This window comes from Perna viridis, chromosome 1, assembly GCF_037379345.1.
Source record: "Perna viridis isolate PV_CMFRI_1.1 ecotype Kerala chromosome 1, ASM3737934v1, whole genome shotgun sequence".
Taxonomy (NCBI): domain Eukaryota; kingdom Metazoa; phylum Mollusca; class Bivalvia; order Mytilida; family Mytilidae; genus Perna; species Perna viridis.
The window spans coordinates 62328367-62356026 of NC_142445.1; the positions used below are offsets into that span (position 1 = coordinate 62328367).

Consider the following 27660-nt stretch of genomic DNA (forward strand, 5'->3'; position numbering starts at 1 on the left):
TCTTGTTTCTTTAATTTTATTTTTGATAGAAAACTACAAAATGGAGTATTTGGAACCTTAGGCAGAGTCCTTTTTCTTCTATATATTTATTCTTAATTCGTTCCCCCTGCTAGTAAAATTGTTGGTGCCTTATAAGAAATTTTATTTCAGAAAATTTGATAGTGATAATTTAAACATTTATATGCAAATTTAAAATATTAAGAATCCTAAAAATTCATGTACACTTGTAGAGTATGAAAGGGTCATTTGTACAAATTTAACTGATGTCCTTTAAATCACTGAGTCTGATTTCAGTCAGACAAGAAATTAATAATAATAATTTCCTGCAGATATTTATTAAAACCTGAAAACCAATGTGACTAAATTTGTCATCTTGTACAAATGGCTATCTGCTAGAGTTATAATAACATATTATCAGTCTAATTATTTAATTAATGTGTTGTTGGCTTTCCATATAGAGTAATTAAGTTCTAGTAACCAAGATTGAAGTCTTTATTTAAGTTAGGTAGCTGTTTTGGTTATCGATAACTTAGAACAATTTCACCCCTTTTTTTCATTTCTAGTGCCATTGTTTTTTTTATTCAGCTTTTCTAGTTAATGACTTTGTCCTTTTACAACTGTCCTTATGGGATTACTTTACAAAAACACAACTCATTGCAACAAGCCCAAATTTTTATTTATATTTTGGCAGCAACCAAAATCATTATTTTCATTTGAAAGTAATGTGGAAAATATAGAATCATCATTTTTATTTTTTTTCATCTGCTGAATGAACAAAAATTGTAAAAAAGATCCCCATTCCCAAAGAGAATTGAGCCCTACCCCTGAAAAAATCACAATTTTTTTGTGGCCTTTTTCACTCGTGACCTCTTGTTCAGCTGTCAATTCCTCATTTTTTTTTATCAAACTCTATATAAAATAGCCTCATTTCAAAGCACATTCACTCTGCTTGCATATGAAATCAAATTAAGGTTTCCAATGTTAAAAATAAAATTGCCAGAACCCAAAAATCGGAAATCAGCCCATGACCGTATATTACCGTTCCCGCATGGTAAGGGTTAAAAGTCGGCAAGACAAATAACAAACATCTTTTGAACTGACACAACAATATATATAGACCAACAAAACGTGACATATAATTACATACTATATAGTTGAACATTTACACATACAGTTGTATACACATAAAACATACAAGACATACAGTACTGTACATATATACAGAAGTCCTAATTACACATACAGTTATAACTTGTACACATAAAACATACAATACATACAGTGTACATATATGCAGGAGTCCTAGTTACACATAAGTTAAATACACATAAATTATCATACATACAAATTAAACTAACAAAAGCAAATGAGAAACTCGGACTACACTAAAAACTGGGAGCATGGACAAGGTCCACCGGTAGGGTAAGCGTCCTCTGCTTTTCTAGAAACACCCGCAGAGTTGCTCATAAAAAGTCAAGTCCGGGGTAGACGAAAGAGGAAAGGAAAATTATGACACGTTGAACAAATCAGCTTTCATGGCGCAGATGGATACACCGTAACGATCCACGAGTTCATGATGCCGACCATAAAACTTTTGTAGTGATGACTTCAATCTTGTACATAGCAACATAACCCTGCTCCAGAAGCCTATTTGTTAGAATTCTAGCGCGGTACAAAAACATCTGCGTAGTCTCGGCAAGCTATGGCATAATATATGAGTTGTGATATGAACACCCCATACGCAGGTGCTGAAGGGAATAATACAAGCTTCTATGGTACGAAATGATAGGAGTACGAGTTAACCGTCGTGGGAAGATAACTCTGTTGGCGCCATATTTTTTTTAAAGAAAATTAGACAAGTGTATTCATGTCATGATGTATGAAGTCGTCTCTTACAAAAGAAAGGTATGTGAACAAATGACATCTGTGGTAGTATATCGCGCTTGCATCTTATCCTTGTATGCGACCATTAAAAATAGTACAGGTAGTACCAATTCTCAAGAAAACAGCACACTAGAAAAAGGAAACCACAGATCAGTCAGTGACAATGTACTGCCAACCATCTCAAAACTTTATGAAAGAGCTATTGAATCTCAGATATGTGATTTTTTTAAACCAGATTTAACATTTTCTTGTCTGCTTTTAGACCTGGCTACAGTTGTCAAGATATTTTGATCAAAATTATTGAGGACTGGCGTAAATCTTCAGATAAAAATAAATTCATCGCTGCTATACTGATGGATCTGTCAAAAGCGTTTGATTGTCTACCACATGATCTGCTCCTGCTGAAATTGAAAAGTTATGGTTTGTCTGAAAATGCCTATATATATAGATAGCTTAAAATAGGAAGCAGTGTGTCAAAATTGGTGCCATATGCAGTCCTTTTTTGGACATCTATAAAGGGGTTCCACAGGGGTCAATCTTGGGACTGGTCCTTATTAATATCTTTATTAATGATATATTTCACTTTATTTCGAAAAGTGACTTATATAACTATGCTGATGACAATATTATATATAGCAGCAGTGATCTACAAAATATTGTACTCTGGAACAGGAGAGGAGTATTTTAATCAAATAGTTATCAGATAAATCATATGAAAGCAAATTCTGACAAGTTTCAGGCTATTGCGATTGGCAGTAAGACTCAATTAGAGAACATTATTTTTGATTTATATGGTAATGATATCCTCTGTCAGGATGAAGTAAATCTACTTGAATCAAACTAAGTAGGTGTGACATGCAAGATTTCTACTTGGAAGTCGTTAGAAGCAGCTGAAGAGTAGTATTCTGTGGTACCGCTGAATCTCTAACATTTTGTATGGCACATTGTTCTGATCCCAGCCTGACATATCATTATCCAAATAAAAAAGAGGGTTGTACGGTCAGAGGAAATTCAGATTAGATCCGCCACTGGTATAAACAAAACAACTTAAGATCCTAGGAGCTTTTAAAATTGTCATATATGCATTAAAAAAATAACGTTACATCACAAACACAATTCATGACATCTGTCTAGAAAAACTCCATTTCATACAGACATACACAAATTATTAGTCAACAAATGGAAGCAAATGCAAATTAAATTAAAATGGAAAAGCAAATTTGCAATTTCATCGGACATTGTAATCAATTACCTATTTACTTTCACTTTACAAACCGACTTGAAGTCACAGTCTAACCGATCATGGTGGCGCCCATAGGTGCGGGAAATTCAAATTTCCTAATTATAAATCTCGATTTATTAATTAAGGAAAGGAAATTTGTTTCAATTTAATTTTTATGAATATTTAACAGATTACTTTCAATATTTATGACGTTCACAACAACATGGCCTTTCCCTTTAAATGTATTAAAAAGAACTGGAAATCATCGAAGTGAATTTGGTAAACTTACAACATATTATTCTTTTATACTAGCAAATTTCAACTCTTGTCCATTAGTATGGCATTTTTGTAATGAAGGCTGTCCTAAAAAGTTAGAAAAGATTCAAGAAAGGGCTTTACTCTTTATTTATAATGATGATAAAAGTACATATGAAGAGTTGTTGATAAAGTCTAAGATGCCATCCTTGAAAGTTTGACAATTGATATTTTTAGCTATACATGTATATAAAATAATAAGCAACTTACTCCTGTATACTTACATGATATGATAACTGTTAAAGAAAGTTCTTACTCTTATAGGTATATTAACTTGGTGAACATACATGCACCAAGAGTAAACACTACCAGGTATGGCCTGCACTCTGTCAGCTACGGGGCAGCTAAATTGTGGAACCAACTTCCAAATGAATTAAGAGGGGACATGGGCCTTGATCAATTTAAAAGTTTGATAAACAAGTGGGAGGGGAATGGATGTTCTTTTTCCTTTTGCCAATAGTTTGGCTTACCCAACTGACAGATGCAACATCATCTTTAAATCTTTCAATTTATTATTTTAATCTTGCTGGCATGTTAATTTTAATGATTTTAGCTGCTTAGTAACATCTGGTTTTAAATTCAGTTTGCATTGCTTTTATTATAGTGCTTTTTTTGTGTGCTTGATTACTTGCATGTTATTTATAATTTATATGTCATGTTGATTTAAGTTAATGTGTATGTCTTGTGTGTTATTTATGTCGATTTTAAAAGCTCTACAGAGTTTATGTTTATTGTTTGATATATATCAACTTCAAATAAAGTTTACTTGACTTGACTTGACACTGTCAACAAGTTTTTGAGTTGAAATCATTGTTAAGTAAGTACAATTTATTTGGAGTCAACAATTTGAACAAATTACACACATCAATAGTATAATCAGGGCCGGATACAGAGGAGTGCCAGCCGAGGTTCCTCAGAAAAAGGAGTGCTAGGACATTATTTGCCATTTTTTTGTCAATCTTACTCATGAAATTTACAAACTTTCCAATGAAAAGAGGATGCCAACCCCTGCACCCCTTCTGGAACTGCTATATCCAAATTTCCTCTGACCCTGCAACCGTCCTCTTATTTATTTGGATATTGTTACTTTTGGAATGGAACGGTAGCGGACACTTAATGTTTCACTGGAATTATGTACATGTACTATTCTGTTAGATTCCAGTTTTAAAATCATGTCTTCTCCATTTTGAACTTTAAGTAACAAGCTCTGCCTCCTCTCGCCTTGCGCCACGTCACATGTAATGTGATTCAAAATGTCAACAAAGCAGGGTCTCTTGTGAAAAATTATCAAAACTGTATTTTTTGTAGCAAATATGGTATCATCATAAAAGAAAATGATTTCGGAATCAAACTAAGTAGGTGTGACATGCACGATTTCTACTTGGAAGTCGTTAGAAGCAGCTGAAGAGTAGTATTCTGTGGTACCGCTGAATCTCTAACATTTTGTATGGCACATTGTTCTGATCCCAGCCTGACATCATTATCCAAATAAAAAAGAGGGTTGTACGGTCAGAGGAAATTCAGATTAGATCCGCCACTGGTATAAACAAAACAACTTAAGATCCTAGGAGCTTTTAAAATTGTCATACATGCATTAAAAAAAATAACATTTACATCACAAACACAATTCATGACATCTGTCTAGAAAAACTCCATTTCATACAGACATACACAAATTATTAGTCAACAAATGGAAGCAAATGCAAATTAAATTAAAATGGAAAAGCAGCACTAAAAATAGTCAACAATGTAAAAGCATATGAGCAGATTTGTAATCAGTAGCAAGCAGAACAATGGCATGACTTGCCATTTCATTAGTTAAGAAGACTTGAGTAAATGAGGATTCATTGCGAAAATGGCCTGGCAAGTCATTCTAGGTTTTTGCAGCAAAATATTAAAAGGAATTCAACCCATAGCTTGATGTTCTAATGCTGGTTAGTTTTGCTGTGTACTGATATCTAAAATTATATTTATTTTCTTTTATTCCAATTCCGTCTTGTAGATATACTGAATTCTGTCTATTTATTGTCTTAAAAGTTTCAATTGCAATATTTTTAACTCTTCTTACTTTCACTGATGGCATTTTTTATTTTATTAAAAGCTCCTCACATGTACCATTGTACCATAATCGTTATAGATGAATTAGAGGGCTCTTCTTGAATTCTTTTCATTTTATTAGTATGTATCTCACTACAGAAGTGCCAAGTGGTAGGACAGTAATTAAAGTTCAACAAGAGAAAAGAGTGGTATTAAATTTGTTAATCTTCCCAGTTTATTTAATTGTTTCCCAAACCTTTTTAAAACATTTAACTATTTAGAGGCCTTATTATAAACTTGGCTATGTGAGTATCAAATTTAACTGACAACAGACAACAGGGACTTAAGAGAATAATCCTTGGTATTGGTCCTAAATTCTTAAGACCAAATAGTCTGAAGGTTCTCTAGTCCAATGCTAGTAATTAGTGGATTTTTGGTAAATCTGATGGTTTGAATGCTTGCTGTGATTGGGTTGAAGGTTGTGGATTCGATCTCTAGCATTACCAAACAACTTATAAAATGATTATCCTTGCTTCTCTTCTACACGTTCAGCATCAGTAATTAAGACCTATAACTTTTACTATGATTTAATATCAAATATATGCTGGTTTTGTGCAATTAATATATTAATTTTAAAACATGTATATACATTTGTGTGTGCATAAAGCAAAAGAGCTTTAATTCATGCTCATATCTTGGGACTTCAAGGTCTAGGAGCTGAAGTGAAGTGACGCTTAATAGGTACTTTTTGTTAACATTATATTTACATGTAGAACCCAGAAAACTTAAAATCAGTTGCAGTTATTTTCCTAATCAATAAAAAAAATCTGGTTTTAAACAGTCTTTAGAATAGATAATCCAGAACATTTTAGATATTGATTTTTCCATCTCGACAGATGGTGGTGGTAGTTTTGAAAGGCTCGGGTGGAATTCCTTGACTTTCCAATCAAATTAAAGTGTGACGTCACACTAAAAATATGAATTGGTAACTTATAATATTAAATCAGAATGCACATTTTAGTTATCTTAGGTAATAGTGGCCTATATTCTAGGAGAAGGCGCATATATATTCTGGTTAATACATTTACAAGTAAATGCTGTTATTATTCTAAGAAACAATTGAAACTATTTGCATAAAGACTTCATATTGTAGAACACTCAGGCTCAGGGGCAGATCCAAAACAAAAAGCAGTGCTACTTAATGATACTTAATGCATAAATCAGGTTTATTGAGTTTGCCATTCAAGCTCTAGGTATAAGGGTATTTTTCTTAATACCTGGCAGCAATGACAAATACCCCTGAACACATTGTCAGAATCCCTACAGGAACTTATAAAATTAGTGAAAAATTACTGGGCTTAAAGCAGACTAGACTTAGATATTCAATGCTAAAAGTCTGCAGGATTTTACTGGAGGGCTTTGAAAAAATATATGACTTTGCTATTGTGCAAAGTCACCAAAGGTGCAAAATCTTGGCTCAGACAACTGATTTGTCAGTTCTAATCTCCTGGTCTAAATTGACAAAATAACACTAAACGATAAATCCAATTAAAAATTGTGTTGCAATTACTTCAGAGTAACACTTTACAAGTATGAAATGAAGGAAGTGAGACATAATACTATGTCAAACTGAAGTTTTGCAAACTATCACCAACACTATACAAGTCATTATAGGCAATACATTTTTTTAATTTGTTTTTGCAGAATAATTTTTTTAAAAGACTTCTTATGACTTTAATGTATTAAATTTCAAAATACTATACAATATGTATAACCAGCTATTGTGTCTTCAACGACCCATAAAAGACTGTTTCAGTGTGTCAAAAACTAATCTTGTGAGCACTTGAGCCAAGTGAACCTAGTTCAACATCTAACTGAAAAGAGACAAGCATTTTATTTGCAAGGAGTGGGACTTGGAAGAATTTTAGAATAAATACATGTTTTTATAAATCCCAAACCCCAAAAAAACATGTATTTGACTCTGCATGCACCTTTTGTTAAGGAATAAACTTCTTTCGATTAAATCGTCAATTCTGATAATAGAGTAGAAAATTCTGACGTAAAAGTATGAAATTCTAACTTGACAAAAAAGTTGACAGTATGAAAAAAAATTATTCAAACAGTGGCCCTTATATGTTTATTCATCTATCTTTTGAAATAATAAAATAATTCGTTCAGAATTCCAAACCAGCAATCTTCACCTGGATATGCCATACATATACTTGCAATTAAGAAATTGAAATCTTGTTTTATAGCTGTAATTGTAATTTTAAGGCACAAAACTTTGAATTTCCCATCTTTCAAGACATAATAAAGTTATTGACTGTAAATGAAAATGTTTTGCCCATGCACGAGACCAAGGTTTTATTTATTATTTGGAGGAGATGGATATTAACAGTAACCAACATTTCAATAGTAACCTAATAAAAGATAGTTATATATTAATACATGTATAACATAACTAAGGACCTCATTAAAAAATGACCAAAATTACCAAAATAACCAACTTCAAAACACCTACATTTTACATCAATCGATGTGTGGATTTGAAAGGAATCTATGGATGCTTTATATTAGCAAATTCACATATGTACATGGATGTAAATTCAGGTAAATTTGCACATGGGTAAACTTGTTTATGTAAATATTAATTTTCCTCATGAGAACAGAGCTTAAGGAATATATTTAATCCGTGAGAAAGTGCTGAACTGGATTTTGTAGATAATGAATTCGGGAATAAGGATACAGACATGTGCATTAAATCTGAAGCCCTATGCCATTCTAATCTCATTTAATCTGAAGTCGTATGCCAATCTAATCTCATTTAATCTGAAGTCCTATGCCAATCTAATCTCAGAATGGCAATTAAAATTTCAAGTCAACTTTCAGTTTATTTTGACTTTATCACGTCAAATTTAAATGATAACATTCTTTTTCTAACTAATGGAAGGGTGCTGTTTTTAGAAATGATTTTTTTTTGGGGGGGGGGGCAATTGTTCAGTGGGCGAAAATTGAAATAGTTTCAATGCTGCGTTGACAATTTAACATTGTTACTTAGTCTTAATCGCTGTAGTAAGAATAACACTTTGAGAATTTGTTTTGTAACTTGTGATTTAGTGAAGGCATACATAATGTAACCAATATTATTTAGTGTTTAATTCTATTTAAGAGTGCTGGTTATATTTCAGACCTATCAAACCTTTTGACTACTGTACCTTTGGACTAATAGGCAGATGATTGCCAAATAGTTTACTTTTGAACATCCAAAGATTAATACATACTTGATGTTCCTGGTTTAAAATGTTTTCTGTAAATTTAACTACTTTTGTTGAAGCACTCCTTACTAAAGATTTAAAACAACTAGTTAAGTTCATAACTGGTGCCTTGCAGAATGATACACTATACTTAATGCACAAAAAGATAATAGGTACTTGACTGGGAATTAGTCAAGTTCAGATATTAATGAAATACAAAAATGTTAAGAACCAACTATGGTAATTACATTTTTTACCTGCTGTAATGCATTGACTAACAAATGGTCCAGGTTCTTACATCCCTCTGTCACACCCTGTAAGCAGCCTCAAACTACATTTCTCAAGTGATTTGGATAAAAGTTGCTACATTTACATTGAATCTCATTGACAAGTTCAAAAATCCACAATGACAGTATTGTCAGAGTTAAATATCCCATGAAAGCCGATAATTGGTAACAAATTATAGCAAGAATTATGCCCTTAGAAATTGCCTACACTTTAGCCTACATTAGAACACTTTTTTTTATATTTCCTGATTTCAAGGATTGCTAACATTCAATTTACCCAAATGAACTTGAAATTAAAGAAACAACTGGTACACCTTCTGTTTCATATCTAGAGTCATGGGCATAGCTTGCTACGTCCTTTTACCAAGGCAGGGGGTCTGGGGGGCCCCATACGCTGAGGACAATTTTGCACCCAAAAATGTAAATTCTTAGCCCAAATTAGTTTCAAATAATAAAATTAGTTGAGTAGTTTTGCAAGGTTTTAATGTACGAACAAGAAGTTTAATAACTAATTCAAGGGAGTGAATGTTAATAGTGTAATGCTCCAATTCGTCTGTGCATCAAATGCATCGACTACACGCTCTCTATCAACGTCAACACTCCTGTGGTTGTGAAGCAACGACAACCCATTGAGACGATCTTTTGTCATGGTTGTTCTGTTCCGTGTTTTCAGCCTTCGTAAGGCATTTCTTATCTCTGTGAGCGATTTGCAAGATGAAGCAACAACAAGGTTAAGGACACGAGCTCTGCAATGATGGTAAATTGCTCTCGGTTGATGTTCCTGTATCCTTTTCCACACTCCTGATGTTTGTCCGGACATCACGGATGCCCCATCATAGCCCTGACCACGCAGATTACTAATGTCTAATCCACAATTGCCAATTATCTTCAGAAGAGCTGCAAAAATTGAATCTGCATCTACTTCATCCAGCTCAATGGAATCTACAAAATCTTCGTAAACATCACCTTCCTTGTCCACAAATCTGAAGCATACAGACATTTGCTCTTTAGTCCCAGCATCAGTAAATTCATCCGCCTTTACTGAAAACCATTAAGCATCTTTGATACGTCTGATTATAGTTTCTCTAACTGGGTGTCCTGCCAAATTAATGATTTTGTTCTGAATGTGAGTGAGGACTTGTATACTTAGCGTTATATGCTGCAGTTTCTAGGTGATCTTTCAGGACTGGAGCCTCTCCAGATTTCCGTAGTAACTGTCCAAAATTGCCATCTTCGGTCTTTGATTCTTTATCCCAATGATGTCCACGGAAAGGAATGTTCTGTATTCCCAACACAACTATCGTATCAGTGATTCGAAGAATTTCTCAATTTCGCTTAACTTTTGCTTCATAACTTATGGATATTGAATGATAACTGCATCATATACTATGTCGACCTTTCTCTTCAATTCTATTAAAATTAGGAAATAATATTCAAATTTTGTTCACAGAATTATTGTAGAATTCCAAGACAAATAGAATCAAACGCATACCTTTGGGAATCTTATGTTGACAACTTGAAGACGTCGTGATTGGGACTTGATCTTGATGATCATCGACTTGTGCTTTTCTTTAGATGATTCGGATGATTTTGAATCCTTACTCATTTTATTAAACAGGTCGGTCAAACTGGCCTGAGTGGACCGTTTCATTTTCACTTTCAAGTTTTTTCTCCGCAAATCAAACGATGGCGGGACATAACTTGTACATTCTAAATCACAACCAATAATGGATTAAACATGAGAGATTACCGACAAGAAGACGGTAACATGACTGGACATTTATCATATAAAATCCCGGGTATAAAATAAACCATAATCAACGAGACATACTGTCTTTTGTCCTTTCTTTATCAGTCCAGTTTTGTTTTCTTTTTGTTTTCTTTCTTTTTTTTTCTTTTCTGTTTTTTTTTTTTATACCGGCTGCCTCAATGCAAGCTACGCCTATGAGAGTCTAGGTCATAGACCTTAACCTATATACATACATATAGATGATGTGGAATATTTGAAATTGGAACTTAATGGCAAATGTGATGATTTTGACTTTTCAATTTTCAACCTTCCCTTTCTTAGTGGTAATATACCAATATTTCTGGCCTTTGCAGTAAAAAATACACCGTTGTGCATGTTATTTGTACACTGAATTTCTTAGAGTGATAGCTTTTGAGACCGGGGCATGTTCAGCATTTGTCATACCATCACCACAGAAGTTGTATGTGTGTGGTAACAGTATAGTTGACTGATGTGAAGTTTCTATTACTATCTCACGAATGAGACAAAATTTCTTCAGTTAGATTTCACATTTTAGATCCTGAACTTGATACTTACCGGATTTTACTCACATAAAATATAATATGTGCTGCATGCAGAGCAGAACATACTTACTCTTACAGAGACACCTGGTGTCATTCCTGGTCTTCTGGGGAGGTTTATATTGCAAGTACATGATTTTTTAGTGCTGCTTTGGCCTTTCTTATCTTCAGTTTTAGCATGTGTGTATAGTTTGTATTTGATTCTGTTTCTTGTTTTCATGTTTTGGACATATCTTTGGATTCTGGTGTCTATAAATTGTACTTCTGGTATAATATTCATTGGTATTTTTTTGCCACTATTCATTTCAGTGCTATTAATATACTTTACATTGAAAAAAAGTATATTGAAAATTATGACAAATAAATTAAAGGTATGGGAATGTTTACATATGGCCTAGAGTTTGATCACTATGTCAAATTGAAGTAACTTGTATTTTGTGGGCAATTGCTTTTTAGGTAAAACAAGTGAAAACAATGTCTAGGGCTCTGTACTTTTAATCAAATGTTTACATCCTCCTTAAAGAAAACACTGGGTATTTTACTCAGTAACATATCAGATGATTCAAGACAAGATCAAACATATGGAAACTCTCACCATTCAGTCGATTTTTGAACTATGCCACTGATTATGAGCTGTTAGAAAAATCTGCCATTATATACTTTTTAGTAGTAAAACTTTATACATTTATGATCAGTCATCAGTTTTGAAGAAAATCAGAGCTATGCTTATCACCATATGCATATAGATGCTAATGTGCAGTAAATTACTGTTAACCAATAAATCTCCATGCCTAAGGATGTCAATTCCATTTTGGGGCTTTTTGATTTCACAATTAACATTCTTTCAAATATGTATTCTGTAATAAGGGACTTATTATCCACGATTTAATTTTTTCTTCATTGCAAAATTATTGAAAATAAGTAAATTATGCAATTAACAAAGATATGTGATTATGAAAATAAGTGTTGTTTTCATGAAAATGTCAAGGTTTAAATGTGTCAAGTCTCTATCTGGCTTTCAATAGTCTTAGTTAACAGTATAAGTTGTAAAAATTAATGCAATGTGAGATGTTAGATTTAAAGTGTTTGATGATGACATTTAATCCAAAATTTTTTTTTTCTTTTTAGACCATGGAGCACAAAATATATAATATGCACAGACGATGTAAGCAATCATCAGATTTTCCCAACAAGTACTCACAAATGTTGGTATTTGTTGGGAAATCATTAACTATTGAAGATTTTTCTGCAATGATACTTGTATTGCAGACAAATAAAAAAATTACTGATAAAGAAAAGAGGTCTGTTAGTAATGCACTGGATCTGTTAGCCTTTCTGGACAGACGAGAATATATCAAGAAAAACAACTTAAGTTTTCTCAAGAAGTTGTTAGAAGTCATTCAAAGAATTGACCTTGTCGATAAGATAAACTATGCCTCTGGAATGAATCAAAGCTCATGTACCGGTAGTACCTGTGACCAGCCTTCTTATGTTTTGGCAGTACAACCATCCAGTGCTCAGAACAGTCAGGAAGAAAACCTGACTGATCTTAAACATGAACATGCTGCAGATGTCATAATGACAATAGAAGGAGGTGAAGATGTCATACTGCCTTCATCTCTAGACAGTATTACAGATGATGACAAACTGGCTTTGTGGTAAGGATTTTCAAAGTGAAATATTTTGCATTGAAGAAAACTTTTCCTTAAAATGAGAAAAACTTATTCAGAGAATTAGCTTCTAAGATCAGGCATGAATGCCATAAAACTTTAAAAAAAAATTTACTTTAGACTGAGAACATTCTTAATATCCATTGTAACTCCAATCAAATTCAAAATTGATAATATTACAAACAATGAAGAATTTTCAATTTTTGTGACACTGAGGCCTGAAGAGAATGATACTTAAGAGGAATAGTAACTATTGTACTGACAGAATGCATGAAATTCCAACTGTTTCAAAATAGAAACCAGCATAATGTTTACCATCATGTATCCTTTCAATATGTTCCATCATTTTTCTCAGAATTCAGTAAAAAATGCTTTTTGTAGGGAATAGCTGAAAGCTAAAATTAAAAAATAAATAAAGATGAATTTGTATAACAGTAATGCACTTGCATCATTGTTGTCTATAGACACATGGTTTGTGTGCTGTAACTTATGTAGTAGACATTGTCTGTATAAATCTTCAGTACAAAAGGAAGATTGGAATAGATTTTTATACAACCACAAAAATATTGCAGTTGTATTATGGCATGTTGCTGTCATCTGTAGAAACTTTGTGTCTGTGTGATAAACTTAAGTATTAATTGGTGAGCTTAATAAAATTTCACTACAAAAATCTGGACTGTAAAAGAAAGGTTGGTATTGATTCAAGGAGTTATGGACAGAACCCTTTTGGAATAGGGAGCAAAAAGGGACTGAAACTAGCATTTCACGGAATTTAACAATATAACTTAAGAAAAATCATGGATGTTCATGATATTGTTCCAAGAGTAATCAAGGGAACCAAGGTTATAGCGGTAATCAAAAGAATGTAATCCAGGGACGAAGACCAGACATGGAAAACAGACATGCACAACAAAGAACATAAAGTAACTAAAATCATACATACAAAGTAACAAAAGCAAATGAGCAACTCAGACTCCACTAAAAACTGGGAGCATGGACCAGGTGCACCGGTAGGGTAAGTGTCCTCTGCTTTTCTAGAAACACCCGCCGAGTTGCTCATAAAAAGTCAAGTCCAGGGTAGACAAACGAGGAAAGGAAAACCATGACCCATTGAATAAATTAGTTTTCATGGTGCTGATGGATACACCATAACGATCCACGAGTTCATGATGACGACCATAAAACTTCTGTAGTGCTGACTTCAATCTTGTAGCAACATAATCCTGTTCCAGAAGCCTATTTGTTAGAGTTCTAGCGCGATACAAAAAGTCTGCGTAGTTTCGGCAAATTCTATACCACTAAGACCACACTTGGATTGATTTTTGTGGGTAAGACTTGAACTTTTTTGGAGTGAGAGGCAAAATAGGGACCAAAATCAAGCATTTTCCTGAAGTCTGGACAATAAGTTTACTACAAGTAAATGCATCTTTTTGAAATTGTACCACAATGTGCCGTACAACTAAAGGAAAGGCTTGGATTTTGGGGGTTGTGACTTGAAACTAGTAGGGGCATAAAATGGCCTGAATTAAACATTTTCCTGATGTTTTCATGATAACTTGAGTAAAAGAGAATCGATATCTTGGATTCTGGTCAAAGTCCTATCCTGTGTCAAATTTCTGCTTGAAGTCAAAATGTAAGGCTGTATCAAGCTTGAAAGATGCATCCATACTTGTCCCAAATATTCTACACTGAACATCTGCAGCTGTATTAACTGCCACTTGTGAAGCATTTTATTTTAGGTTTGTGGCCCCAAATGATTAAGAATGAGCATTTTATATAACTTTATATAAAGTATTTATTTTATATTTGTGACTGATTTCGATAGGGATTGATTCAAAGTTTTGAATTAACATTTTGATTTCAATGGGCATTGATTCAAAGTTTCGAGTTAACATCAAATTGAATTTGGACCCAAAGGGTCCAAAATTAAACTGCATTTGCTTAAAAGAAAATGAATTCTTGGGCTTCTTCAATATGCAGGATGTAACCATGGATTGAACATAATAAGTTAATATAAGGATTTCAGAAAGTCCTGTGTCAGAAGCATAAGCTGTGCCAATTTTTTTTTACTAAGAATCCAAATTCAGAAATTTATCTAGATAAAATGCACAATCCATACTTAACCCAGCTGTTCAGGGTACAACTGCTTCTAGTTGTATTATTCTTTACTTCATGGAGCATTTTGTTTCTTTCTAATTCACTCATTTAATATCTTTTGTTTAAATTTCTAGAAAAAAAAACATGGACTAAGAAGGAATGTCATCATTTTCAACATCATGAATTGTATGGATAACAGATGAAGCTGTAGATTTGTTCCAGAATATGTTCCAAAAAAGTGAAATGAAAAAAAATGTACTTTATTGTTAGACTGTAAATTGTCTGTGTATATATGTAAGGTTGGGTTCATTTGAGCTAGAACTGATAGTTGAATATCCTATCCATAAAAAGTAAACATGTTGTGTGATCACTTTACTGCAAGTTACTGTACTTGTTTTGACTTAGTTTTTGCTGTACAGTTAGCTTACGCTTGCTTTATATGTTGAAACTGTTGTATGACTTTTAAATGGCTACCACAGTGATTTCCCAGTGTTCAGATAAATTAATAGTGTATGTGTTAAGTTGTGCATAAAAAGGTCATGAACAACATTTCATGACAAAAACTATGTTCTTTTCTTAAAACTGTAGATATATTTTCAGATTTTCTTTCTCCATTTTAACTGCCTACATTAATTTATAAGTTTGATTTATCAGTTGTAACTGAGAACGTAATGCTCAAAGCAGATAATTAAGATTTTTTTTTTAACTTGACAATGTAATCATGATATAAACATGCATGTTCTATAGAACACTTATTATCTGATTTTTTTTTAAGCTTTATTATAAAAGGTTATGACAATATTTATAGGTTTTTTGTTTTGCTTTTGTTTACAATAAGTTTAAAGGTGAACAGAGAATATTATCTCGTAATTTTCTGTATAGTTATTTTTTAAATACATCAATAAATTCATGCATTTAAATATAGATTATATTTTTTAAAATGTTATAAAGAGTTTTACTCACACAAAAAATTGTATTTTTTTTTTTTGGCATTACAGTACTTTTTTGTATTTTTTATTTGTGTAAAAGCATAAGAAGTGCTGTTTCATGACTTGCTTTGTGAGTGTTGTAATGTTTCATTGTATTCATAATTTTATAATTATTTATTAAATATCATTACCAGTTACTGTTCAGGAAGTATATCCCTTTTTTCATTTTTGAAATCTGTATTAAAGCATGTAAACAATAAATCTTCATTCCTTTTTGAAATAAAAGCATATATTAATGTTCTAAAATTCAGTTATAATTGTAGTGATTTTGGTAAAGACTAAGAAAGAGTAATCAAGGGAACCAAGGCCATAGCGGTAATCAAAAGAAATAATTTATAATAAAGAGAAATTGAAAAATACAAAATGTAAATCAAAGACTCTTAAAGTAAGCGATGGCTGTACTTTTAACTCATTAACATGCTAATATATACTTCTACCAGATGTGTTCTATTGAGTAGTAAATGACTCCTTCAATGAAGGAGAGTTAATGAACAAAGGAAGAGTATTACAACTATTTTCTTGTGTTCTTGATGCAGAATTTCAGAATAAAAAATAATATGGTCTACAAGGCCAAATTTGTAGTAATAGTCCCATGCAGTCATTAGACTATAAATCTTGATTTCATACTGACACTATTGTATATTTAAATGACAAAGTTTTAGTGGTACTCTTCAAAAGAGATTCATGAATACCAAGAAAAATATGTTAAAACAAACAACTATACTAATTTCCATAAAAAAATGTTTTTGCTTCTATTTTCAATCATGGTTGTACAGGGTGAATTTAAATAACACATTTCTTAAATGATTCTTAGTTAATTATAAGATAATTCTGGGGTAATAATAAGAGAAGTTAAATAAAGTGAGAATATTTTTAAAGACATATACCTGTGATCTTGTTCTAGGTTTATACTGTCATATTTTGGTTATTTATGTAAAAATGTTATCAAACCAACTTAATTTTGTCAATAAAGAAGTATTGGATTTGAAATAAGTGTCTTTGTTTATGGCCTATGCTTTTTATTGTACTATTATAACTTGTAAGCTATGTTACAATCACTAGTCCATCTACTTGTCCCTCTGCTCCACTTTTCTGTTACTGATTTCCAAGCTTCTGTTTGAGGAATAGAAAAAAATCTATTCTTTTATATAAGAAGAATGCTTTGATATTTAGTATATTGCTTTTGCATGCTGACTTGTACCATGTCTCCCCTTATTGCACAGTTCAAAGCCTGTTACATCCATTTGATATTGAGCTCAGTTTGATATTCTTAAATTATCAAGCATTTTGAGAGAATTGCATGGCATTACAATGTCCCCTACCATAATGAATTTAAGTTTAAGAGAACAGAATGTAAACTTCATGCTTAACTTGTAAGAGAAAATTGCAGAATAAAAATGTCCAAGGGCCGTAATTGGCAAAAGTTATACAGATCAGGAAAAAATGAGCTTGATCTGCAATTTGTTAATGTGAACAATGAACCAAATATCAAACATATACTTGCAAGCATGATGATAAAGTGCAGAATACTAAGTTTTTTCACTAGTTTTAAATGTCCAAGGGTCATAACTCAGCAAAAAAAAACAAAAAACAATGGACCAGAACACAATTCGAATTTTAACTGTAATTTGTCATGTTAAACAATGTACTAAATATTTAATGTATATCTGCAAGCATGAGGGAAAAGGGTGCGGCAAAGAAAGTTATTGCATGAATTTTCTAAATCCAAGGGTTATAACTCAGCCAAAAATCAATGTACCGGAACAAAATTTGACCTTAATCTGTAACTTGCCATAGTAAAGCAATGTACCAAATATCAGATATCTGCAAGCATGACAAAAAAGTGCAGAAAACTGATTTGCTGGACTGACGGACAGACATAGTCCAAACCTGGGGGAATAAAATGACCTTATGAAACTGATAGACTGTTGTCCGAAGGAAAGGTTAATAACAATACAGTAGATTCCACTTAATTGCATACATGTTAATTGCATAGGAATTCAAAAAGCAAAGCTATTATTTTGTTCGTGCAAAAAATCCTTTTATTGCTATTTGTTATACAGATATCAAACTAAAGATTGTTTGCAAATCTCTGTGACACACTTACAAACCACAGGCTCTTGGGACTAGGATTTTTTTGGTCACAACAATATTATTAAATCATTTTGTTTTCATATTTGAGTTCTTATGTTCTCAGACATGTCCGCTCGCTATTTAATGTTGTTCATAGACTGACGAAAAACTGGGTATAGTATCAACAGATGTCGTAGAATATACATAATGACTCAAATATTGAAATAAAATTATTTTAATGATATTTATTGTGATTAAAAAACATCCTGGTTCCAAGGGCCTGGGGGGGCAAGAAACTTTAATATGAATTTACGTGGCACTAGCCATGCCTTATACACGTACATGTATGTCCGGAAAGTATATAAACCCGAATGAAAAAGCGATTTACTTTTCTTGTCAGGTCATCAAAGTGTTTGAATAAATGATAACTTTTAGACGTTCAGAGAGATAAATTAATACAATTTTAGTCACTACCCTCCTGCCTCATCAAGTCTCTTGATTTTTGTTGTCCTGTACTGTAGTAGAGTAGGAAAAACAGCGAAATTTCAAGTCCAGTTTAAACTGAGCACATAGAAACTGCAATGACTGGTGCTGGAAATAATTCCATCGACCCAAGAAGGCCGAATAAAGTCGTTAGGTAAACGCATTTCAAATTGTGTAATCGCCGCACTCCCTCGGCCTCACTTTAGTTTAGATCATAGTCCGAATTTCCTCTGACCCAGCAACCCTACTCTTTTTTTTTGGATATTGATATGTAGGGTTGGGGGTCAGAACGATCTGCCATACAAAAAGTTGGAGATTCAGCGGTACAGCGGAGTGTCGCCCTTCAACGGCTTCTATTCTTATGACTTTCAAGTTGAAATTGTACATGTTACACCTATATATACCTTATTCGTTTCTGGAATCATGTTCCTGTATGCTGAGATCATACTTGCTACAAAAATTGCATTTTTTATTGAAGTTTTGATCATTTTTCACAAGTGACCCTGATTTGTTGAAATTTTGAATCGCACATGTAATTCATGAGGCAAGAGTAGGCAGTTGTTACCTTACATGTATGTTCGGAACAGATAAGACATTATTTTTAAAAGCAGAATCTAACAGAATATTTCATAATTCTACTGAAAAATTACATGTTCGGTGCCAGTACGTTCCAAATAATATAAGGAAGGTATCAGGTTCCCTTTTCAACAAATTGTAGACTTCTCCCAGTTCATCAGTTCATGCCATTTATCATTTTGCCAAGTTTTTTTTAGGAATTTTGCATCTGTAATAAGTGGGAGATGGCAAAGGGCATTCCAGATATACATAATATTATTGTAAGAACTGTACAGGATTTGTTGTACATGTAGCTTGCAGAGTTTTATTAAGTTCCTTCCAACTGGAAATCGCTTTTTTGAAAAATAACATACTTGTAGATGTCTTTTAAATGTTTTGTCTTGCTTGCTTTTCACTGTATATGAGCTTTAATGGATCCCAATGTGTTTTGCTTGGACAAAAGTTTCTCAAGTGTCAGTATGATGTATTTTTAAACCAATATCTATACATTTAAGAGCAAACTTTGCTTGCTTATTAGATTTCACTATAAATTGCACATGTCAACAGAACAGAACTATGCATTAGCTGAGATTGCTGCATGTGTGTAAGTCAGCAGAGATTGTTGACTATTCCCGCCTTGCGGACCAACATTTTGTCAACATTTATTTCCCTTTGGAGTAGGTGTCTATTCGGAACACGTAAGGTTTTCCATCTGATATCGACGATACTTCAGAAAATCTAAAAGATCAAAAGGGAATTTCTCGTTCTACTGACCCTGCCATAAATTTTCTTTATACGGGATACAAATGAAAATCATTCTTATGTAACCTACCAACAAAATGAAACACCCTGTAAATTTTAGAAACACTGTTGTGTTTGTCTGCTGGGGATTCCATTTTCATTCGAGTTACCTCTTTTTTCTGCACCCAATTCCGAACATCGATGAGAGAGACTTCAAAATTACACCTGCTCGTACGGGAGGTAACTCTGCAAAAACAGGATAAAATATGGCTGCATCCCGTGCTCCGCAAGTAGGGAATTTAGGCCCAAAAAAAATAATAATAATTTTGTGTTTCTGATCACCCTTCTTAAATTTTGTAGGGTCGGTAGGTAGGGATTTAAATTTTTTTTTTATTTATTTTTCTTTAATTTGAAATGAGATAAGTTTAACACCAAAATTCAATAAAAGCCAAATCTGCAACAATCAAACAGTGGCCAAGAGCACACTCACATGTCTGTTTACAATCAATTCTAAGTATAAACAAGCAGTATTTTTAACTCTTTGTTTTTCCATCTAGGATAGAAAAAAATCTTTGGCTTAATTTTCTTTTCTTTTTCTGTAAGACAGTCAATATGCTTTGGAACTGATTTTTTTTTCAAAATTACAATCAAAACTTTAGGGTAGGGGCCTGAAGGAGGGTCGGTAGAGTGACCTGAAACATACATTGTAACAATTGATTTTTTCAGCCTTACTTACATGTACATCTGTATTTTTTAAATGAAATTGATCATAAAAAAAATTTAATAAATTGTTTTAAAAATGAATAAAATATTTATGTGTGTTTGGAAATGTAGGTTCATATGTTCTTTCACCTACAACTGAGGCATTTTCATATATTTTGTCTTAGGAACTGAATTTTGGACTTAAAAAGGACAAGATTGATTACAATGTGATGTTTGCATAAAGTAAACATTGTACATACATGTACAAATGTACTTCCAACCCTTTTTGCTATTCAAGGTATATTTTTAGACATCAAAGACTTCCTTAAGTTTTAAAAATAATGGACATTCATAACATTTTGCATTCTCTCCGCAACATGTCACTTCTGAAAGGTGAATTGTTTGTTCTCATCATTCTCTACCCCATTAACTTACATGTGCAAACTGCATGTTGGTAAAGAGCTCCCAACTCTCTCTTTGGCTTTACCGCAGCTTGAGTTGTGCTCACTATTATCAGTAAATGCTGCATAAACCCCTAAAATATGGGTTCGCTATCAGGAGCTTCTCTGGTAGTCACATTCAAATGCTATTTTACCATATTTATAAAATCTTACAGAATTCCAAATTTAAAAACACGTAAAACACAGAGGTTTCATTCCTTGCATTGCATATGGTAGAACCTCTCGGTGATGGATTTGGCTTCCTCTTTCGATAGAGTTGGTTATGAGTACTTCTTGTATAGAACTAATATTTTGATTATGATCTTCCTACACATTTGATTTTAATGCTGCTGATGAGAGGTTATCCTTGAAAGACGTGTACAGCATATCGAAATTTACAATATTTAAAACTGGTATTTTTTGCATTTCCAATACCTATATCCTATATAATAACTGTACAAGTATAAACATGAAGAATTGCATTTTAAGTTTCTGTAGTCAAAATTTCCTGTCACCTTGCAACTCGTTTCCTTTTTATTAGCTCACCTGGCCGAGGGTCAAGTGAGCTTATGCCATCATGGCGTCCGTCATCGGCGTCGTGGACAAATTTTTAAAAATCTTCTTCTCTAAAACTACTGGAATGACAGATTTTAAACTTGGCATGGTTGTTCCTTAGGGTGTTCTGCACAAAATGACATTTGGGATTTTTGTTCTTTGAAAAAACATGGCAGCTGTTACTAAAAATAGAACATAGGGGTCAGATTGCTGTTTTTTTGCAAATAACTCCAAAATTGTTGCCTTTAGCAAATTTCTGGCACGGATAATATTGTTCAACATTATGAGGCGGACCTATGCCGAAATTTTCAAAACGATTGGTCAACTGATGTAGGAGTTATGGCCCCTGAAACAGTTTTTTTGCATTTTTCGCATGTGCAACTTTGAAAATCTTTTTCTCAAAATCCATTGCACAGAATTCAATGAAAGTTGGCATTTTGACCATTGGGATTGTTGATTCATGAAAAAACATGGCTGCCATTACTAAAAATAGAACATAGGGGTCAGATGGCAGTTTTTTGCAAATAATTCAAAAACCGTTGCCTTTAGCAAATTTCTGGCAGGGTGAAATTGTTAAGCATCATGAGAAGGACTTATGCCGAAATTTTCAAAACCATTCATTGACCAATGTAGGAGTTATGACCCCTGAAACAGTTTTTTTTGTTGTTTTTTTAACATGTACAACTTTGAAAATCTTCTCTAAAACCATTTAAGATCATTGAATGAAAATAAGCATAATAGTTCTTTAGTGTATTGTGCTCAAAATGACTGTTGTGATTTTTAATCTGTGAATAGATATGGCTGCCTATACCAAAAATGGAACTTAGGGTCGTAAGACAGGTTTTTGAAAAAAATTCAAAAATTGTTGCCTTTAGCAAAATTCTGGTTCATGTCATGAAAATGCTATGAAAAGCATTTCTTGCATTTGACAATTTAGTTGATTTTAACTTAGCCTGTCTCATTCCTCAAGTTTTTCAAATAAGCAAATGGTTAACCAGGTGAACAATTCAGGCTCTCTTGAGCCTCTAGTTTGGATACTTACCGGTATATATCAGGTTAAGGGTCCGAACAATGTGCCATACAGAAAGATGGATTTAAGTACATGTAGTACAGTGGAGCACTGCACTTCAAATGATTCTTAAGACTGTCAGGTTAAAATCCTGCTTGTACAACCTTCCTAATTAAAACCAGAATTCATTTTCCTGTATGCTGATACCATATTCATTACATAGATTTAATTTATTATATAACTTCGACCATTTTACATGATGTTCTATGTATTGTTGACATTTAATTACATGTACATGTAAAATTGTGCATGATGAGTTGGGCAGAGCCTGTTACATGTACTTTTGAACAGAACAGTACCATTTATATTATTTTTCACTGGAAGTATGAAAAATTCTAACAGTTCCTGTCTTTAAAATGTGTTTGCCACAAATGAACTATTCAAAATATGTTTCAAGCTTGAATTCACATGTACATGTACAAAATGTAAGTAGTGACCATACAAAATATACATGTATGCATTTTTTTTTAATGTGTAATAAATTGTTTCTGGTATCATCATGATGATATCTTTCAAAAAGCTTAAAGCATGTTTGCCATAAGTTTGGAGATCTTTGGTTCGCAAATTAATGATATTCAAAGCAATGGTTGTGACTGGTTGGATAAGGGTCAGATTCAGAATATTGTTTAACGGGAAACATTAGGTTCTAATTTTTGCTATATTAACAGGATTTAGGGAATCACGAAAATACAAGTTTGGCAAATTTAACTCCCAAAATTTAATATGCAATTTTCATACAATAAAATCTGAAGATGTGAAAATAAACACTGAAAAAATTTACTACCCTTCTTCATAGAGAAGTCACAATATTTGAAACCTGCAAATATTACCAGTTATACAGAATGTTAAAGGAATCATCAATTTTATTCTATAATTTGAATTTTTGGATGGAAAAAAAATTCATGTACATACATGTACTGGTACATGTAAAACTTGATAATTAGTCAAAATGGACCCAAACTTATGTATGACCTACAAAAACTCAACTTTATTTCACGTAAGTGTACGATGTAACATTTACATAAATGTACTTGCCAACATAAAAATGTGCTATCGTGGATAATAACCCTAATACATCATTACACAAGGAATATAGATGGTGTGAATCATAGTCATGTTTTTTGCAACCCTTATTTTGGGTTTGAAATTTGGTCCAAAAAGAAATATGTTTAAAATTTCACAAATTTCAGCTGTCAAATCCCATATGTAACTTTAAACATTATCAGAATATTTTGTTGTTCTTGTTTCAAAACGTCTGATCCTTTGGTGTATATCCACGCTTTTTCTAAATTTTGACTTTTCACATCCATGATGTGAGTGCATTGCAATCTATCATATTTTATGTCCGTGTTGCCCTAATGAGGACTTACCAGTACTTTAACCTGCTTTGAAAAATCCTTGTATATAGAATAATTTTACTCACCCTTATTCCAATAGCCGTCACAAGCCCCTTCCCAAAAAAATAGTTGGAAAAATCACTGTAACAGAGTAGTTCATTGCTGTATCCATCGACAAATTATATTGTTTTCTCTCAAAGTGAAAGTAAGTTTGAACCCTTGTCTTCCTTTCCTCTGGTTTACATTTGTTGGTGATATTTGAACACTTTTAGTAGGACATTTATTAAAATTGCTTCCTGGGTGGGTCATTTTTCCAAGATGATGAAGCTGATGGGTTAAAACTGTGACCAACCACCATGGGTCTGAAATGATGTATGATGAAAAATCATTTTGGAGAGTTTGTTCCACGAGAACTGGGTCAGTTGGCAGGTATGATTTTGCAGGGTTGCCATTTTAGACACCTATTCATTTAAGCTAACAGCCAATATTCTTTCATTTAGATACAAACCCCCACCACAAGGTGGACCATCAGATGATCCCACACCAGATTATATGAATCTTCTTGGTATGATATTTAGCATGTGTGGATTAATGATGAAGGTGAGTAAACAAAATCAAACTTCAAGATCATATCTATAATGAATGAGTGATACATGTATCAATACAACCCATATTGTCATTGTATATTATGATTTGGCTTATTGTTTTTTAATGCTTCATGTATTGGAATAATCAAATGTTAAAAGTTTCAGTTTGCTCTATTCCTTTATACAAAATGTAACTACATGTACATGTATGTCTCCTTTTGTATTTTATACTAGACCAAAAAAGAAACAATACCAATTTTTTTTTATAAAAAAATGTATAATCACATTCTTAACAAAATATTAGGTAACATATATTTCAATATATATTGTCATTTAACAATTGAGATTCAAAAAAGAAAACAAACAAAAGTTGTTTCATTACATTGCACAAGATTTCGAAAGTTGTCATGTTTAAAACATCACATTGAAAAGTCAATAACGAGTATGACCGCCCCTTGCTTGGATTACTGCTGTTAATCTGCGACATATAGAACCAATCATATGTTGGATACGTGCTTGAGAAATGTTATTCCATTCTTCGAGTAAAGCGTTTCTGAGTTGATCTATCTATTCTGGCGGTTGTGGGAGCCTATGTACACATTTGTCAACGTCATCCCACAAATGTTCAATTGTTGACAAATTAGGTGACAATGCCGGCCATGGCAGTACATTAATGTTATTCTGTGCGAAAAGTTGGTTGCATATGTGTGACACTTGACATCTTGCATTTTCCTGTTGGAAAGTATGCCGATTCCCATGCCGGACAATGAAAGGTTGAACAATAGGTGCCAAAATTTCATCACGATACCGAACAGCATTCAAGTTACCATTTATGATTTTTACACTGTGGGTAATTTCACCCCATGCCATTTACGCTGTGGCCACCAAATGGATCACACTCGTAAATGCAGGGGTATGAGTACCGTTCATTTCAACATCTGTACACTCTCATTCTGCCATCGCTCCTACACAAGTGGAAACATGATTTGTCACTAAAAATGATGCTCTGCCATCTCCTACCTGTCCAGTAATGACGTGCTCTGACCCACAGAAAACGTGCTAAGTGGTGACGTCTAGTAAGAATGGCGCAACAACAGGACAACATGATTGCAAACCACCTGCCTTTAGTCTATTGTGAACAGTCTGAGCAGATATTCTGGGATTATAATGCCCTTGTGTTTGTCCTGCAGTCACTTTTGCAGGAATGAACCGGTCACGCAGATGAATGAGCCAAATATGACGGTCTTGGCGTAAAGTTGTTTCTTTGTGACGCCCACTATGAAGTCTATGTGATCTATCAGAACCTGTTTGCCTCCATCTACTCATTAACCGAAGTGTAATGCAACGTCAATATGGTGCATACCTGCTTGAACCATGCCAAATGCTCTATCCCTCTCATGTTGACGAAGACGTGGCATTGAAAAACTTCAAAACTGATGTGGTTAGTTTTCATCACCTTTTGTGTACATGTGTTTACTGGACATTTAATGACCTTGATAAAATTTAAAACCCATTGCTAGAAGATGTAATCTTCAATTCCGTGTCAAAATTTCCAAAACATGATGGTGATGTTACGCTTGCGTCAAAATGTGGATACTGTTTTCTGGACTTTTTTTCTAAACGCTTGCAGATTATGACATGATTTTTTGTATATAAGTTCACCATGTTAAATTACAGGTCAAATATTTGTTTTGTTCCGCTATGATGATAATGACTTTGGATTAATTAAAACTCAAGTCTGGAGTTTGAAATTTACTTGAGTATCCAACATGGGGACATGTGGGGTATGTGAGCGTGCTCAATTAAGTTCTTTAATTTTAGAAGAAACTGAGTATTTTTTAATCAAGGACTGATATCTAAACTAAAAAAGAATTTGGCAGGAGACCTAATAAAGAAAGCAATATCAATTTTATTATTTTTGTTCTTTGAAGCATTTTGGGAAGTTGCTATAAATCGTGTTGAAAGTTATGTTTTATTTGAAAATTTCAGTTGAAGTGGTGTGCATGGGCTGCAGTATATTGTTCCTTTATAAGCTTTGCCAACTCCAGAACATCAGAAGATACTAAACAGATGCTTAGTAGTTTTATGTAAGTAAGGATGGTCCAAAGGTTTGAAATTCAAATTACTTGAATCTTTGGTTTAGATTAGAATATTAGTATATAGTTAAAATAGTTTCCGAACCATAATGTTGACAAAAATGAAGAATCTCATTCATATGTTAGCAAGTAGAAAAAATTTTCACATGTAAAACTTAACTTGCAAGAAACTTTATGTACCTAAATTGAATTTCAATTGTTAGTCACATATTTAGCTCTAGACAATTACTGTTGTTGTCAGTCTGTACTATTAATCATGAATAATATAAAATATAAAAAAATGTTTATAAAATACTAAATTGTATGAATTAAATATTAATATGCAGTTACTACACTTCAGGCGTAAGTTTTGTATTAACACTCATGAAAATGCCAAACTTCTGTTAGTGGGTACCAAATTCATGGTTTAAAAAAATCAGTACATTCAGTCTTGAATTGGTGAATTTAGAAATTTCGTCATATACATGAAAGGGAAATCTTTTTGTTTGGTACCAAATTTCATGGTTTGCCAAGCCTACAAAAACCACGAAAATTGGTACCCCATGAACAATTACTAGTATACTTTTCAGTGTTATTTACTGTATAACAATATCTTGTATTTCATATTTTAGGTTATCTATATCAGCAGTAGTTATGTCATACTTACAGAATCCACAGCCTATGTCTCCACCATGGTAGCACAAACACAGCAGGATGGGATGATCTGAATAGAAGAGTAACACCAAGATATTGAACATAAATAGACTAAAGTTTAAAATGCCAAAACGGCATTCAGGTTACTGTTTTTTGTTCAACTCTTGTAACAGAGATGACAATATTGAACATTGCTATCACATATTTATTAAGTTTCATCATAAAGAAAATTGTTATTGTGTATTCTAGATGTAAATATGTTCACATAAGACTGTCATTAACCTTTAACATTTGTGCAATAAAAGTCAATGAAATAATTTGATA

The 27660-nt window shown here is 32.9% G+C and overlaps 2 protein-coding genes across 3 annotated transcripts; both read left to right on the forward strand.

Annotated features, from left to right (window-relative positions):
* The first annotated feature begins 1800 nt into the window (after window positions 1–1800).
* LOC148629751 (uncharacterized) lies at window positions 1801–17058 on the forward strand. 2 transcript variants are annotated; one of them, XM_088556617.1, is made up of 4 exons: window positions 1809–1905; window positions 3686–3733; window positions 12438–12967; window positions 15211–17058. In XM_088556617.1, coding segments are annotated over exons 3-4 (528 nt in total). In that variant the 5' UTR covers window positions 1809–1905; window positions 3686–3733; window positions 12438–12440; the 3' UTR covers window positions 15212–17058. The 2 variants fall into 2 exon arrangements, with proteins under 2 accessions (XP_088412733.1, XP_088412743.1); XM_088556607.1 differs by lacking the exon at window positions 3686–3733 and having other exon boundaries at window positions 1801–1905.
* Window positions 17059–18549: 1491 nt separating this feature from the next.
* Window positions 18550–27653, forward strand: LOC148629752 (PAT complex subunit Asterix-like). Its single transcript, XM_088556642.1, has 4 exons — window positions 18550–18775; window positions 24521–24620; window positions 26597–26694; window positions 27315–27653. Exons 1-4 carry the CDS (start codon window positions 18720–18722, stop codon window positions 27379–27381), a joined length of 321 nt encoding a protein of 106 aa, XP_088412768.1. The 5' UTR covers window positions 18550–18719; the 3' UTR covers window positions 27382–27653.
* Window positions 27654–27660: the final 7 nt, after the last annotated feature.

Coding starts and splice junctions, on each gene's coding strand:
- LOC148629751 (XM_088556607.1), top strand. CDS start 1,873: ATGATGTATGAAGTCGTCTCTTACAAAAGAAAG. Junction 1,906..12,437: donor TCGTCTCTTACAAAAGAAAG/GTATGTGAACAA, acceptor TTTTCTTTTTAG/ACCATGGAGCACAAAATATA.
- LOC148629752 (XM_088556642.1), top strand. CDS start 18,720: ATGACTGGTGCTGGAAATAATTCCATCGACCCAAGAAGGCCGAATAAA. Junction 24,621..26,596: donor TGTGTGGATTAATGATGAAG/GTGAGTAAACAA, acceptor TGAAAATTTCAG/TTGAAGTGGTGTGCATGGGC. Junction 26,695..27,314: donor CAGATGCTTAGTAGTTTTAT/GTAAGTAAGGAT, acceptor TTCATATTTTAG/GTTATCTATATCAGCAGTAG.